This window comes from Fragaria vesca, linkage group LG2 (assembly GCF_000184155.1).
Source record: "Fragaria vesca subsp. vesca linkage group LG2, FraVesHawaii_1.0, whole genome shotgun sequence".
NCBI classification, from domain to species: Eukaryota; Viridiplantae; Streptophyta; class Magnoliopsida; order Rosales; family Rosaceae; genus Fragaria; species Fragaria vesca.
The window spans coordinates 25013660-25026874 of record NC_020492.1 but is presented as its reverse complement, the minus strand read 5'-3'; the positions used below and the strand labels follow the sequence as shown (position 1 = coordinate 25026874).

At 39.7% G+C, this 13215-nt stretch overlaps 4 protein-coding genes across 4 annotated transcripts; 2 read left to right on the top strand and 2 right to left on the bottom strand.

The window, feature by feature from the left end:
• The first annotated feature begins 1279 nt into the window (after positions 1-1279).
• Positions 1280-2886, top strand: LOC101306782 (universal stress protein A-like protein-like). The gene is made up of 4 exons (XM_004291474.1): positions 1280-1832; positions 1934-2043; positions 2388-2506; positions 2591-2886. Exons 1-4 carry the CDS (start codon positions 1658-1660, stop codon positions 2670-2672), a joined length of 486 nt encoding a protein of 161 aa, XP_004291522.1. The 5' UTR covers positions 1280-1657; the 3' UTR covers positions 2673-2886.
• Positions 2887-3533: 647 nt separating this feature from the next.
• LOC101312901 lies at positions 3534-6145 on the top strand. The gene is made up of 2 exons (XM_004292980.1): positions 3534-4114; positions 4874-6145. The coding sequence occupies exons 1-2, from the start codon at positions 3602-3604 to the stop codon at positions 6143-6145; spliced, it is 1785 nt and encodes a 594-aa protein (XP_004293028.1). The 5' UTR covers positions 3534-3601.
• Positions 6146-6307: 162 nt separating this feature from the next.
• On the bottom strand, positions 6308-8693 carry LOC101306489. The gene is made up of 6 exons (XM_004291473.1): positions 8294-8693; positions 7760-7847; positions 7164-7333; positions 6965-7040; positions 6807-6866; positions 6308-6604 (listed from the first exon to the last, which is right to left on the bottom strand). Exons 1-5 carry the CDS (start codon positions 8417-8419, stop codon positions 6850-6852), a joined length of 477 nt encoding a protein of 158 aa, XP_004291521.1. The 5' UTR covers positions 8420-8693; the 3' UTR covers positions 6308-6604; positions 6807-6849.
• Positions 8694-9876: 1183 nt separating this feature from the next.
• Positions 9877-12463, bottom strand: LOC101305909 (pentatricopeptide repeat-containing protein At3g46870-like). Its single transcript, XM_004291472.1, has 3 exons — positions 11972-12463; positions 10303-10693; positions 9877-10185 (listed from the first exon to the last, which is right to left on the bottom strand). Exons 1-2 carry the CDS (start codon positions 12347-12349, stop codon positions 10304-10306), a joined length of 768 nt encoding a protein of 255 aa, XP_004291520.1. The 5' UTR covers positions 12350-12463; the 3' UTR covers positions 9877-10185; position 10303.
• Positions 12464-13215: the final 752 nt, after the last annotated feature.

Below are 13215 nucleotides of genomic sequence, written 5' to 3'. Positions count from 1 at the left end.
CTCCGCCGGCAGCGGCGGCCGGAGGTCAATTCGGGCGACCTCCAAAACCTATGAAATTTTAACAGCATCTTCCTCTCATCAAGCTCTACAACTTTCATAACTAGCACAAACACCAATTCCAAGCCTAACTAGGGCTATCGACTAAAAACATCAAAAACACCATAAAACTTCCACCTCAAATTTCTCCTTACCTAGCTCAAGAGGGAGTGAGTCCTTTTAGGGCAAGGTTGCTGGGTTGGAGGGCTACAAAACCATACCAAGCTTGCCCGGATTGGTGGCCGGAGGAGGAAGTTCCAGCGAAGTGAAGGTTTGGACAGTCGGACCTTACGGGTGGCACCGCTCCTTCACGGCGGCGCTAGGGCTCCTCTCACCGGTCTAGAAATGTTGCTGGGAGGGAGACCGACCGAACGGGACCGGTCCGGTGGCGAACGGAGGTCGGACGGCGGCGGGAGGACGGCCGGAATACCGGTGGGTGTAGAGAGAAGAAAATCGGGTGGGAGGAGAAGAAAAATCGGGAGGGAGGGAGAGAGAAAAGAAAAGGGTTTGGGCCTCACACCCCAAACCGGTCCACACCATTTATAACCCAAACTTCCAAAATAAAAACACCCCGAAAAATAATACCCGAATAAAAATTACCTTTTTCTAGCTAAAATTTACTATTTTTACCGTCGTTGTATTTTCCTCATACGAATAATCCTCCGCACATAATCGTCCCCGAAACCCCTCTAGGGACCAATTAAACTATTTACTCAATGATCGAGACGGTAAAATTCTTATTATAATCACGCTAGTAAATAAGGTAAAAATATAAGGGTCGGGATGTGACACCACCACCCTCAGACAGCTAGGGCAAGGGAAGCAGCAGATCACTTGCGATTATTGCATCAATAGATGCCATGGGATCAGATGAGCATCCGAAGTTAGATTGTAGGATATTGGAGGCTACTGCTCCCAGGGTTTTTCATTTGTTTCGAATTTCAAACTTGACTCCTAATATTAACAGTAAATCAACTATAATAAGGTAATCTGGTGTACGTTGTAGCAGCTGAAGATCAACTAACGGAAGTGGATCATTCAGACCAGCAAAGAAAAATGGTAGTGTATGCCTAATGCCTTAATTAGCTTCATACTTATGCTAGCACTTTTAATTATCGTATCGTTCATCTGATCGATCATCTCTTTTGTTGCATAAGATTCATCTTACTCTTCTTCTCTACGACTTCACCACTCCCAGCTGTATATGCATGATTCTACAACTCTAGTTGACTGGTTGCTGGGATGTCCCTATATTAAGCTCATTAATTAAGGTGCAACTAATCCAAGAGATTATGTTCAAGTTGGAACCACTTGCCCCCAGAATAGCAGCTTTTTCAGATTTCTCTACTTAAAAAATACCAAGTAGCAGATCGTTCAGCCAGTAAGAACAAGCAGCTGGTATATTAATGGAATCCATGTGAGATGTGACTTAGGTTAGGCAGAGCAAATTGATTCCCCTTAAACAAAGCTAGCTCTCAGCAGAATTTCAACGCACAGATCCACATCTCGATCATAGCTATCTTAGCTTCTCCTTTAATTGATTCTCAAAGCTTAGCTATCTGCTTCGAACTCAACTCCATCTTCAAGGAGACTTAGTGCCGGCCACTCTCGGATTTGATCGATGACGAAGGACAGAAACTTAGGGTTTGCGGTGGATTTCTCGAAGGGAAGCAAGACTGCTCTGAAATGGGCTCTTCATAATCTGAGTGACAAAAGTGACACCTTGTATGTCATCCATGTCAAGCCTCAAGAAGGCAGTGAGAGCCGCAGCCTTCTTTGGTCTACCACCGGATCACGTACGTTTCCTTGTTATTAATTAGTTCAAAATATATATGTATGTTTCTGCAGGATTGTTCTGGTTTTTTTTATGACTTCTGGATTCTGGATTTTTCTGCAGCTCTGATTCCTTTTGCGGAGTTCCGTCAAAAGGACGTTATGGAGAACTACGAGGTTGAGCTTGATCAGGAGGTCTTGGAGTTGCTTGATACTGCTATTAAGCAAAAACATGTATGTATTTCCATATTTATATGTTCTTCTTTTTCTTTTTTTTATGCTAATTTGTGAACTAGATATCCGAGACGTTAAATTGTCTGATTGATAATTTGATTCGCAATAATAAGTCATCCTAGCTCTTTTATGACATTTTGACAACATCATTAACACATTGTAAAATTTTCCCACAAACTTAGCACAATCATTGTAAACCCTTTATATGTGATGTATGCGGTAGCAAAGTATTTAAAATATCATCACATATTGTATACCCTTTATTGTAAAACCCTTACAAGGATTGTAAACAACATTGTCTTAAAGGGGTATTTGGGAATTGAATGTGTGTGAAATGAATATAGGTGACGGTGATAGCAAAGATCTACTGGGGAGATGCAAGAGACAAGCTTTGTGAAGCAGTGGAAGACTTAAAGCTCGACTGCTTGGTCCTTGGGAGCAGAGGCCTGGGCACCCTCCAAAGGTACAACCTATCTCTTATATATTATTCTATATAACCAAAATGATAAACACTAATCTGGGATTTATAATCCTTTGTTGAATTCAGGGTGCTTCTGGGCAGTGTATCAAGCCACGTTATGGCGAATGCAAATTGTCCTGTTACAATTGTCAAGGATCAGAAAGTTTAAGGTGTTTAGTTGAAATTTGTGAGACCCGGCCTGCAAAAAAAATTGTGCTATCAAATAAATAAGTTGTGTCTGTCCCAAAAAATGAAAAGAAAAATAAATGATTCAAATTCTATGGGTGCATGCTTATTTGTGTGTGTAGTTTGTTATGTATCAGTGATTCAGTGGAAACAATTAATTCATATATATCAGCTTCATTTTTCTTTTTCTTCATTCTAGTGACTTGAGCATTGGATTCAGGGATAAGTAAGCCTTTAGTACTTCGGCAAGAAAATATATATGTTACAGGAACTTAAAACCCCAACAGTACAATGACTAGAAAAATTTACATGCAGTAAAACCATACTGAGATTCATATTCTATATATGCACAAGAATTCAGTTATTGAGAGGAAACAAACTTATACAGAACTCTTATTAGCATACTAATCAACAATGGGAGTGAGACAGTGAGTCATTGATACCAAATCTAAAATGATAAGCCCGAATGCATTTGCAGAGTTATGTGTGGCATTAAAATCTAATAAAAAGTAGTGAATTAAATAAATAGCAAGAAGTCGTTGTAGTATTGTGGGAAGTATTCCCGCCTTTCACCCGGGTGACCCGGGTTCGATCCCCGGCAACGGCGCTTTTGTTTTTGGTTTTCAAATTTTTTTCTTTCTGTTTTTTTTTTTGTGTGTGTGTGTGTGTGTGAAACTTTCACATTTGTAATATGTTGCTTCTGCAAACCCCTTTCCTTGCCTGAAACGCCACGATACCCAGAGAAAACACGCTACTCTTGATTCCAGTTTCAGGCTTCATACTCATCTAGTCATCTTCCCTCAAACCAAAAACCAAAGTTATATTTCATAAAACCAATGCAACCAAAAATGCTCTCTATTTTTTCATCTCTTCCACCACCACAAACACCACCGTACCACACCAAAGCCTGAAATGTCCGACGTGTCACGCCGGACAACACCCTCAACCCGCATTCACATAATGGCCCTAGACGGCATAGTCAATGTGAACTCACTTTTCTCAATTGCCCTCTTCATAGGCCTCACTTGGTACCCTACCACCGACCTCAACTCCATGCTACTAGGCTCCAACAAAGCTTGTGCTGCCGGTACCGATGCGGCGGAGGGACTCATCTCCTTCCACGTCTACTCCTTCAGCTCCTTCCTCTTCTCCAGCCTCATTGCCTTGGCTCTCAAGCAAGCCATCAAGATCAGCCAAATAAGTTGTTGTAGCAGTATTGGAAATGGTGGCTCGGATTCTGAGTTGCTTGTTGCCAACATGGGACATGTTAACCAGGTGGGTTTGCGGGTCGGTACGCTGGTCTCGGCATTCGGGTCGGTTTTAGGATGTGGTTTCTTGATGATGGCCTTGGTGGACTTGGTTCAGATCAAATTGGGGAGGTTGAGTTGTGGGGATTTGTATACTTTTGCTGCAATTGGTCCTTTGGTGACTTTGGTCCCTTTGGCTCTTGTGATCTATGTTTTTCTTGTACTTCATGCCTTTACTCGTTAAGGTATCGATGAAGCTTATCCAAACCTCTCAATTAAGTAGTGATTGGTTCATGGATCCCATTAAGCTTTGGTTCATCGCTGAAATGATCAGAAATGGAAAAAAAACGTTCATGCTTGTTTTATAAATGTTGTAGTTTTGTATCCTGGGAATTTCGAGATATAGGTGCATAGCTTAAGAACACAGTAATGTCATTCTGGTTATCTGATAAATCTAGTGGTTTCGGGTTGCAAAACTGCAATCAAGAGCGCACATTTAGGCATGATTCCAATAGAAATATCAAATGGAATGCTCATAGGGTTTAGATCCAATCAAGTTAAATTATTTAGTCAACCGAAGTTGCTTCTAGATCAAAATTTGATTGTTTTCATAAACAAATTATTGAGATTGTCAAGACCTGCTTATCTTATACTAGAAATCCCATGTTCAGATGCCATCTGAAACATCTCTCCTTAATAAGGTTGAGTTCTCTCCATTTTCTATCTTAGATCTCCTTCTTCAATGGCTAAGGATCCAGTTGCTGGATTCAGCTTCCGCCGTCTTTGCTCCATTGTCTCAGTGCTGTGTGCATGGTCCTTCATCTCATTCATTTTCTGGTGTCATCGCTATGGTCCCTGCTATTCTCTATACCAAAAGATGGAGCAGAAGCAAAGCCAGATCATTGAACTTCTTTCTTTCCCTTCTGCCTGGAATCAGCTTGCTTTTTCCTCAAATCCGCCGCCAAAGCTCCTCAAAATTGCTCTCTTCGTCAAGAAATGGCCTCATAGATCTCAAGCAGGAGGGCTAGAACGCCATGCTTTGACTCTCCACCTTGCACTCGCCAAAAGAGGTCATGAACTTCACATCTTCACCAGTTCTCCTCCAAATTCCTCCTTTCCAAGGTACCCTTTCAATAATTTACGCTTTCACCTCTCAAAGCCAACAGCTTCTGGTTACCTGGACCAAGCTCTAGTTTGGAAACTATTTCAAACCCAAAACTCAACAGGAAGACCTTTTGATGTGATCCACACTGAAAGTGTTGGTCTCATGCATACTCGATCACGCAATCATACGAATCTGGCTGTTACTTGGCATGGGATTGCATATGAAACTATCCATTCTGACATCATACAAGAACTTATTCGGAGTCCTGAAGAACCACAGGGGTACGCATTGGCTGAAAGAGTTACCAAGGTTGTCGAAGAGGTGAGGTTCTTCCCCAGTTATGCTCACCATGTTGCTACCAGTGACCATGTCGGAGATGTACTGAAGAGGATTTACATGATCCCGGATGAACGCGTACACATTATTCTTAATGGTGTTGATGAGGAGATTTTCAAGCCAGACATTGTCAAAGGGAAGGATTTCAAGAAAAGGTTTGGGGTGCCTGAATCTAAGACGTTGGTTTTAGGAATGGCTGGGAGGTTGGTGAAGGATAAAGGACATCCATTGATGTTCGAGGCTTTGAAGCAAATGCTCAGTGAAAATGATGCATTCAGGCATAGTGTTGTCCTTCTAGTTGCTGGCAATGGTCCTTGGGGAGCTAGGTACAGAGATCTTGGATCTAATGTTCTTGTTTTAGGGCCACTAGAACAAGCTCAGCTAGCTGACTTCTACAACGCAATAGATATTTTCGTGAACCCAACTCTTCGTGCTCAGGGATTGGATCATACTTTGTTGGAAGCAATGCTCTCTGGTAAGCCAGTAATGGCGACAAGACTTGCAAGCATTACAGGCTCTGTGGTTGTTGGGACAGAAGTCGGTTATACATTTTCACCGACAATAGCTTCACTAAAGAAGACCCTCTATAGAGTTTGGGATGATGGCAGAGGAGGTCTAAAGCAGAAAGGTCAGGCAGCAAGGCAAAGAGGCTTACAATTGTTCACTGCTACCAAGATGGTAGCTGCTTATGAAAGGCTATTCCTTTGTTTATCCAATGATGAGAAAAATGGGGAAAACTACTGTCAATATCAAGCTCCTTTACACTAATTTAGTGGTCGTTGATAGCTATATTTTTTCTTTTGATTCACCAGCAACTTCTAATCTAATGAGGCTGTATATATTATTCAAGGGTAGCATTTCTTTTCAAAACACCATGTATCGCTAATGCCTTCATGATGACAAAACACATTGCATAAGAAACAATAGTCACTTCAAGTCTTCAAGCAACTACTTTATTTGCTGATAATTGAAGAGCAAGAGGTTTATATCATTAGCCCGTCGGCCATTACAGGTGTTAATTCAAAAGCAAAAACAACTTTCAAACAACAGATAGAAACTTAGTCCAGTGCAGAGTATTAACATACTCTGTGAAACAGGTGACCTTACCAACATAAAAGTTTCGCACTTCTTGACTAAGAGGCATCTCTTTGCAACCTCCTGTTGACATCAGCAACTTATTTATACTACATATTCACCATACTTAAAATACCAAGCCCTCATGAATTCCTGCAAAGGATTGTACATACATCAGCTACTTATCTTACATGTAGTACAAGTATTTACCGGGTTAATTTAATTCAAAAAAAACTGAGAACCTTAAAAAGAAGGAAACTAAGGGACACGAAGAAAAAAACACATTGGAATTACATGACATGTCAAGATTTTAAGGAAGTCACATTGGAGGAAATGAATCTGAAAGAATATATACCTTGATAATAGATGAAGAGTTCATGGCCAGGGAAGGCAAGGTCCTAATAATAGAGTGAACCTGCAAACACATACCAGAAAAGTTCATCACTTGATCTACTCTACAACATGTAGCTGTAGATTGTACCAGAGTACAAGTTTCATCTGTTATATGAATACCTTCCCACCAGTTTCCTCGGGCGGCACTGTTCGCATTGCTTCCATTTGGATCATCTTCTCCAGCATCTTTCTTGAACTAAATCAATCATAGAGTAACAAGCACAATTAGTTTTATACATCCAATTGTTCGTTAACCATGCTGACACACTATTAAATCACAGTACTGTATATATATTGATGATCACTCATCAAGACTCACTAGAGGGTAGGATCCAGAGGCATGAGGGGTACTTGGGGACTGAGAATAGACCTCTTGCCCACCATAGTAAAGAGATGAACTTAGGTGACATGGTTCTGCTCTTTCATGCTGAAGAACTGAACTGCGTTCCTTGTTGGGTAAGCTATAGCGTGCATCTTCGCTACTTATAGCTATATGGTTTAAGAGCAATACAAAGGTTGAGGAAATAAGCTTTCAACACAGTTTAATATCCAAGATTACGAGTTTCTAGAGAATTACAAAAGAATCAGATGATCATGGGGCATATAATGGTATAATTCTAAGAACTTTAATCCCTCAGCCCTCACAATTTAGAAAGACTGCTGATTAAACAACCAAGCCTTTTTCTCAATTAGGAACAAAAACAGGAAGTTACTAAATAAAAAAGAAGTAAAATATGAGCAACGAAGCTAAATTGAGTATTCATCATCTGGATTATATGAAGAACCAAAGGTGTTCATTAATAAACAAAAGTTCAAGATAAGGTTGGATTTCAACACTAGGATGGATTATAAATCATTCATAGAAACTTGTAACAGAACTACATGAATCTGATATAAAGAACAAACCTTGATTACCTTGCTTGGTGTTCCATGCTTGATTTCCCAAGGACTGTTTACGCCAGTATTCAGTCAGCTCAGAGCTTGAAGAGTTTCTCCCCACCACCTAAAATCAGATAGTGAGAACCATAAATTCAACAAAGAGCGATGCAGTGTTTCTTAAAGTCAACAATTTAGAACACTTCACTACAATTCCAAGCAAAACATGCAAACCTAGTCACTTGCGAATTAAAAAAGAGAAGACAGAGAATCTAGTTCATCAAAAATCTTGAATTTACTTGTTTATCTTTTCCCCCCTTTGCAGTGTTTCTGAAAGAAATTTCGCTTTTCCACAAATGGGTTTACATTAAAAATTCGCAACATCAAGCATAAGTTCCCCCAATCCCAACAGAAACCAAACTTCAGCTTTTCCAAAGATTTGTGCTTTCATTAGATAAGATGAACTAAAGCTAGCAACTTTGAACCAAAAGCAACTTCTTAACAGAAGCTAGTACCTCAGCAGAACAAGACTACTAATTGACTGCAGTTTCAGCAGAACAAGAATACACATACCTGCGATGGTGGTGGGAAAATCGAAGCAAAAATCCCAGTTGAAGACTTGGGTGGTGAGTCCTTGAACCCAAAGAGTTCAGCAGTGAATGAGGAAGACGAACTCCCTTGCTTCTTCACACTCTCCATTTCTTTCTCTGAGTCAAACAGATAAGCTAATCCAAACAAAACAGAGCTCCCAAGAAGATGGCAGATGCGATTTTGCAGAAGAAGAAAGCTAGAAAACAGAGCACGTGAAAATCAGTGTCTCTGAAATCGAATATATAATGCTAACTTCCTCTTCTTCTTCTTCTACAAAAGGCGGCACTGTTCTTCTACAAAAGACGGCACTCAACAGTGCCGCCCATGTGCCTTCATCACCAATAAAAACTCCTTTTGCTGTTTTTGTGCAGGCCAGGTTTTTGTTTTCCTCGATTTCTATTCGCCTTGAGTTTTTGAAGAGAGAGGGAGAGAAAGAGAGAGAAAGAGTTTTAATTGGATGGTCTCCATGACCACTCAATCATGACCATCCAATCAAGAGAGAGAGAAGAGAGAGCAGAGAGAGGGAGAGAAAGAGAGAGGGAGAGAGTTTTGATTGGATGGTCATGGAGACCACCAACCTTTGCTGGTTGGTAAATTCAAATCCAATTATATTGGTAACCTTTTCCACAAAGCATAGTGGATAAGTGTCACGTGGGCTCCACATGTCCTCCAAGCTCTACAAAATCAATCTTAAATGATCCGATACCACGTTATCTTGACTGATAATTTATAGTGTTTCGAATTTTTTGTCTATGTGTTTTTGCTGATATTGTGCTCGAAATCGAAATGCATCTTCATTGCTTTAGCCAAGGACCATTTTCGGATCATTGCATATTTTCTGTATTGATATCTTATAGATGTGGCTTTTCCCTATCCCTAGCTCTCATGCCTTGCCAATGGACATTTGGGACTGATTTTGCTTTGGATATGAGTTTAGGGCTTTTCAGGAGGAATGAATCTTGATACTCAAATGCTTGTGATCCCACCAAAGAGGATAATTAGATAAGGTTTGCAATGTCGGATATGCTCCAAGTGGTGCTTGGTCCAACATTCTCATCCTGTTAATATCAAGGTGCTATTCACAAGTAAACCCACCATTCCCACCAAGCCTATATGGTACTACTACATAGGAAAAAGATATTCCAAAACCATTGACACGTCAATATGTTCATGAAATGCTAGCGACATTGTGTGAAACATTTGGTTTTGTTTGGATATATGAGTTTGATTTGACGTGAGTGTTTGTTGGATTAAGTGGAATGCTTACGACAAAGTTGGTACAATTATTGGTTTGAGTTGGTTTGATGATTCACTGATTTGAAGCTTGATGTTGCCACTATAGGTGGTTTGGATGTGTTCAGCACTGTTCTCTTCCTTTTGGCGTTTACCACTCAAGAGATTGCTGGGTAACTCAACTTTAAACTAAATGGCATGCACATATTCGGTCATTTGAGCATTTAAACCCCAAGGTCTACAGTTTCCAGTATTAGCTAAATTTTGGTGTCCCCATATAAATGGAACAGAATGCTTTCCCGCCGGAAATCCCTCCTGAGCTTGGAATTGCCAGTGCCAAAGATACATGGGATACAGAAACCAACATCCATCAAAACTATCATATCAGTTAATGTTCAACTCATCTACATAAAAAAAAAGTGATGGTGCACAAACCTAAAAGAACATTTTACAGCAGACCACAAGTTTATGTTCTAGGAAGTCAAAACTTGAAGCTCTAGAAAATAATAGCAATACTGCATGTCACTACATGGGATACCCACCTTACTAGTGGTCCTGGCATGCAACCCTAAATCCTATAGTTGGTTGAGAACTTGAGGTGTAACAATGCCCTTCCAATGAATGAGAAAAACGTTGAAGACCTAAAACCAAATAAACTCAATTAGGATTTTGAAAGTACGGGAATCAACATGATATGCACACCTATAGAAGTGCATGCTGAAGTCTAGATAGATATAACTAGTTATAAAGATGCAAACCTCAGCAGGAGCCAAAAATCTCTTGCGGAGGGTCATATACATGTTGTTCAGGAAAGAGCTCCTCAAAGTCTTGCTTGACTCTGTTTCTCAAAAGGGGGTGTGGCAGAAGTCCCTTTAACAAAATCCGGAATGGTAGCTGCTCTGGTGGATCTGGAGACTGTTTCATGTCCTCGTATATGTTCATTGCATCGGCAGGAGAACCAGTGCTCAAAAATCCCCTGATAACTTCTGTAAATGTTTGAGAATCAGGAAACAGATCTTCCTTTTTCATACAATCCCATAGAACCATAACATCATCCATTTTCTTAGATTTTGCCAATGAAATGATCAAGTCCTTATACAGATAGACATCAGGCTTGTACCAATCCTGCTTTCGAATCACGTTAAATACCTGAGAAATCATTGAATTGCATGTTAGCCAACTGAGTAATATAAGCTAATATCAATCAATTTATAACAAATTAACAGAAAACCAAGATAGAGCAATCTAGAAGCAATTACATTCCAAGGGAGCCCTTCTAGTGAGGACCCTTAAGTTGAGGACTTGGTGAGGACTTTTCGGCTTATCCCACATTTCGATCTTATATCTACATCTTGACCGTTTAGTTTATAGGTATTTATGAGTAGATCATTTATTCAAATTTTCAGCTATATTGAAAATTGTTAAGACATTCATAAGTGTGATTTATCAATTATGAACTTGAACAATTCATATTTAACAGATTTGGTTCATCCATTAATTTGATCTAGTTTGTTATCTTAACGAACACCAATTTGGGTGAAAATTTGTAGAAATGATCTACTCATATAAACCTAAAAACTGAACGGATAAGATGTCAAAATGTGATCGAAAATTGGGTCTTTTAAACCATAAACCGAAAAGTCCTCAACTTAAGGGTCCTCACTAGAAGGGCTTCCTACATTCCAAATAATATATCAAATCCAATTTCTCGGATTGTCTCACAAACAAGTTGCCAAAGTGCAAACCTATAGGCTACAGCTTACTAGTAATGCGGTTTTGCATCAAGGACAGAAAGTAATTCAAATGAAAATACCATCATTCACTGGAACCAATTGGCTTGACATTGAGCACTTTGAAAGAATCAACAAACGAAAATCTAAACCCAAACTACTCTTCAGTCTCTCTTTCACATGGTAATAAGGTACTCTCCAAATCATTGTTCATTTCCTAGTTTGAGCATGAGAAATTCAACATTTAAATCTAAAGAGCCATTTTGAGTTCTTAACTTCTATAACTACATATGAAACAATAATCCCCCTATCAACTACTTGCCAATCATAAAATTGGCCGCAGAAAGAACTCGCTCCAATCAAAATTTATCATATACCAATAAGCCTGCATTGCCAGCAGGAATACCCAGCAAACCCAATACTTAAGCCAAAGTTCTTCTCAATCTGTTAAACACTATCTAATCATATTGAAGATTCCAAAAATTCACACTAACATTCAGCATTTCGTCAAACACATCACCAGCCGAAACCCACTAAACAATTTGTCACAAAGATCATAACTAGCAATGCCTGATCATATTCACATAGCATATATTACAAACCCAAGTCTGAAACTCTAAACACAACCCAGAACAGCAAATGCAAAAAGACACAAAATTTAAGCATACAAGAGAGAATAGTTACATTTGTATAGTACCTTAATAGCCAAATTGACCTCTTCTTGGCGCTCAAGCTCAGTGAGAACAGCAATCATATCCAACTTGAGGAGCCTCAAAACATGGCTCTTTATAAACTTGCCAAGCGTCTCCTCGTCATCCTTAAACCTTTTCAAACCCGAAATCACATAAAGGGCTTCTTTGCCGATCAGCTTCTTACCCCTCCAAAGGGGTCCTCTGGGTCTTCCGTCATGGTATAGCCTAAACCCACAAATGGGCTGACATGATTGGATTTGTGATACTGGAGAACTGGGTTTTGGAGGAAACGGGTTCTCTCGGATTGGTGTTCTTTTCAGACCTTGAAGGAGGATTGAAGAGAAAGTTGAAAATTTTGATCTTGAAAATGCACGAACCGCCATGAGATGTACGAATTTGACGGGGTTTGGCAAATGAGGAACTATAGACAGCAAGGGCTCTCTTCTTTTGGGTCGGAAGACTCGAAACTGGGTTTAGAGTTTAGACTTGGGTTTTACAGTCGAAGACATACTGGCGGAGTGTATTTTTACTCTTTTACCTTCAAATTACGGCACGGTCAAATAACTCAAATTGGTGGCCTCCTCTTCCTAACAATTTCATTAAGAAATGTGTAAAATAAGAATACAGATGGGGAGAATGGAGGCACTAGGCCAAGACCATTCTCTTTACAAAGACAAGCGAGTAGCTAAAAGTGGAGCCTGCAAAAACCAAGATTATGAAACCTATAACCATAACCGGGGACAGGAAGAAAAATCATGACCAAAAGAAGGATACATAAATGACGGTAAAAGATCTCACCAAACATGTTATCCAAAAGACCAAAACTAACCCAGTACAAGTTCCCTTAGACCTCGTTTGGTTTGTCGGAAAGAAAGTAATTGATTGTTATTTCCCATGAAAAGAGAAAATAAATGGGAAAGAAATTATATAAGAACTTTCAATTCAGATGTTTGGTAACACAAAAAAAGTCATCGGAAAAGTTGTTGAAAAATTGGTAATTAGAATAATAAAATATTATATTGTGAGTAATAAAGGCAGAGAAATGAGGAAGGAAAGTGGTTCATCTGGATTTTGAAATTAATTACTTTTCCTAGAGGTGGCAAACGGGCTGCTAAGTATGAGCACAACATGTTTAAAAACTGTCCGGCACGGTCCAAGCACGTTATCCTAATGGGTCGGGCTGGGCCTAGAAAAATAAGCTCATAGGCCCGGCCTGGCCTGGCCTGAGCACGACAAATTGAGGCATATG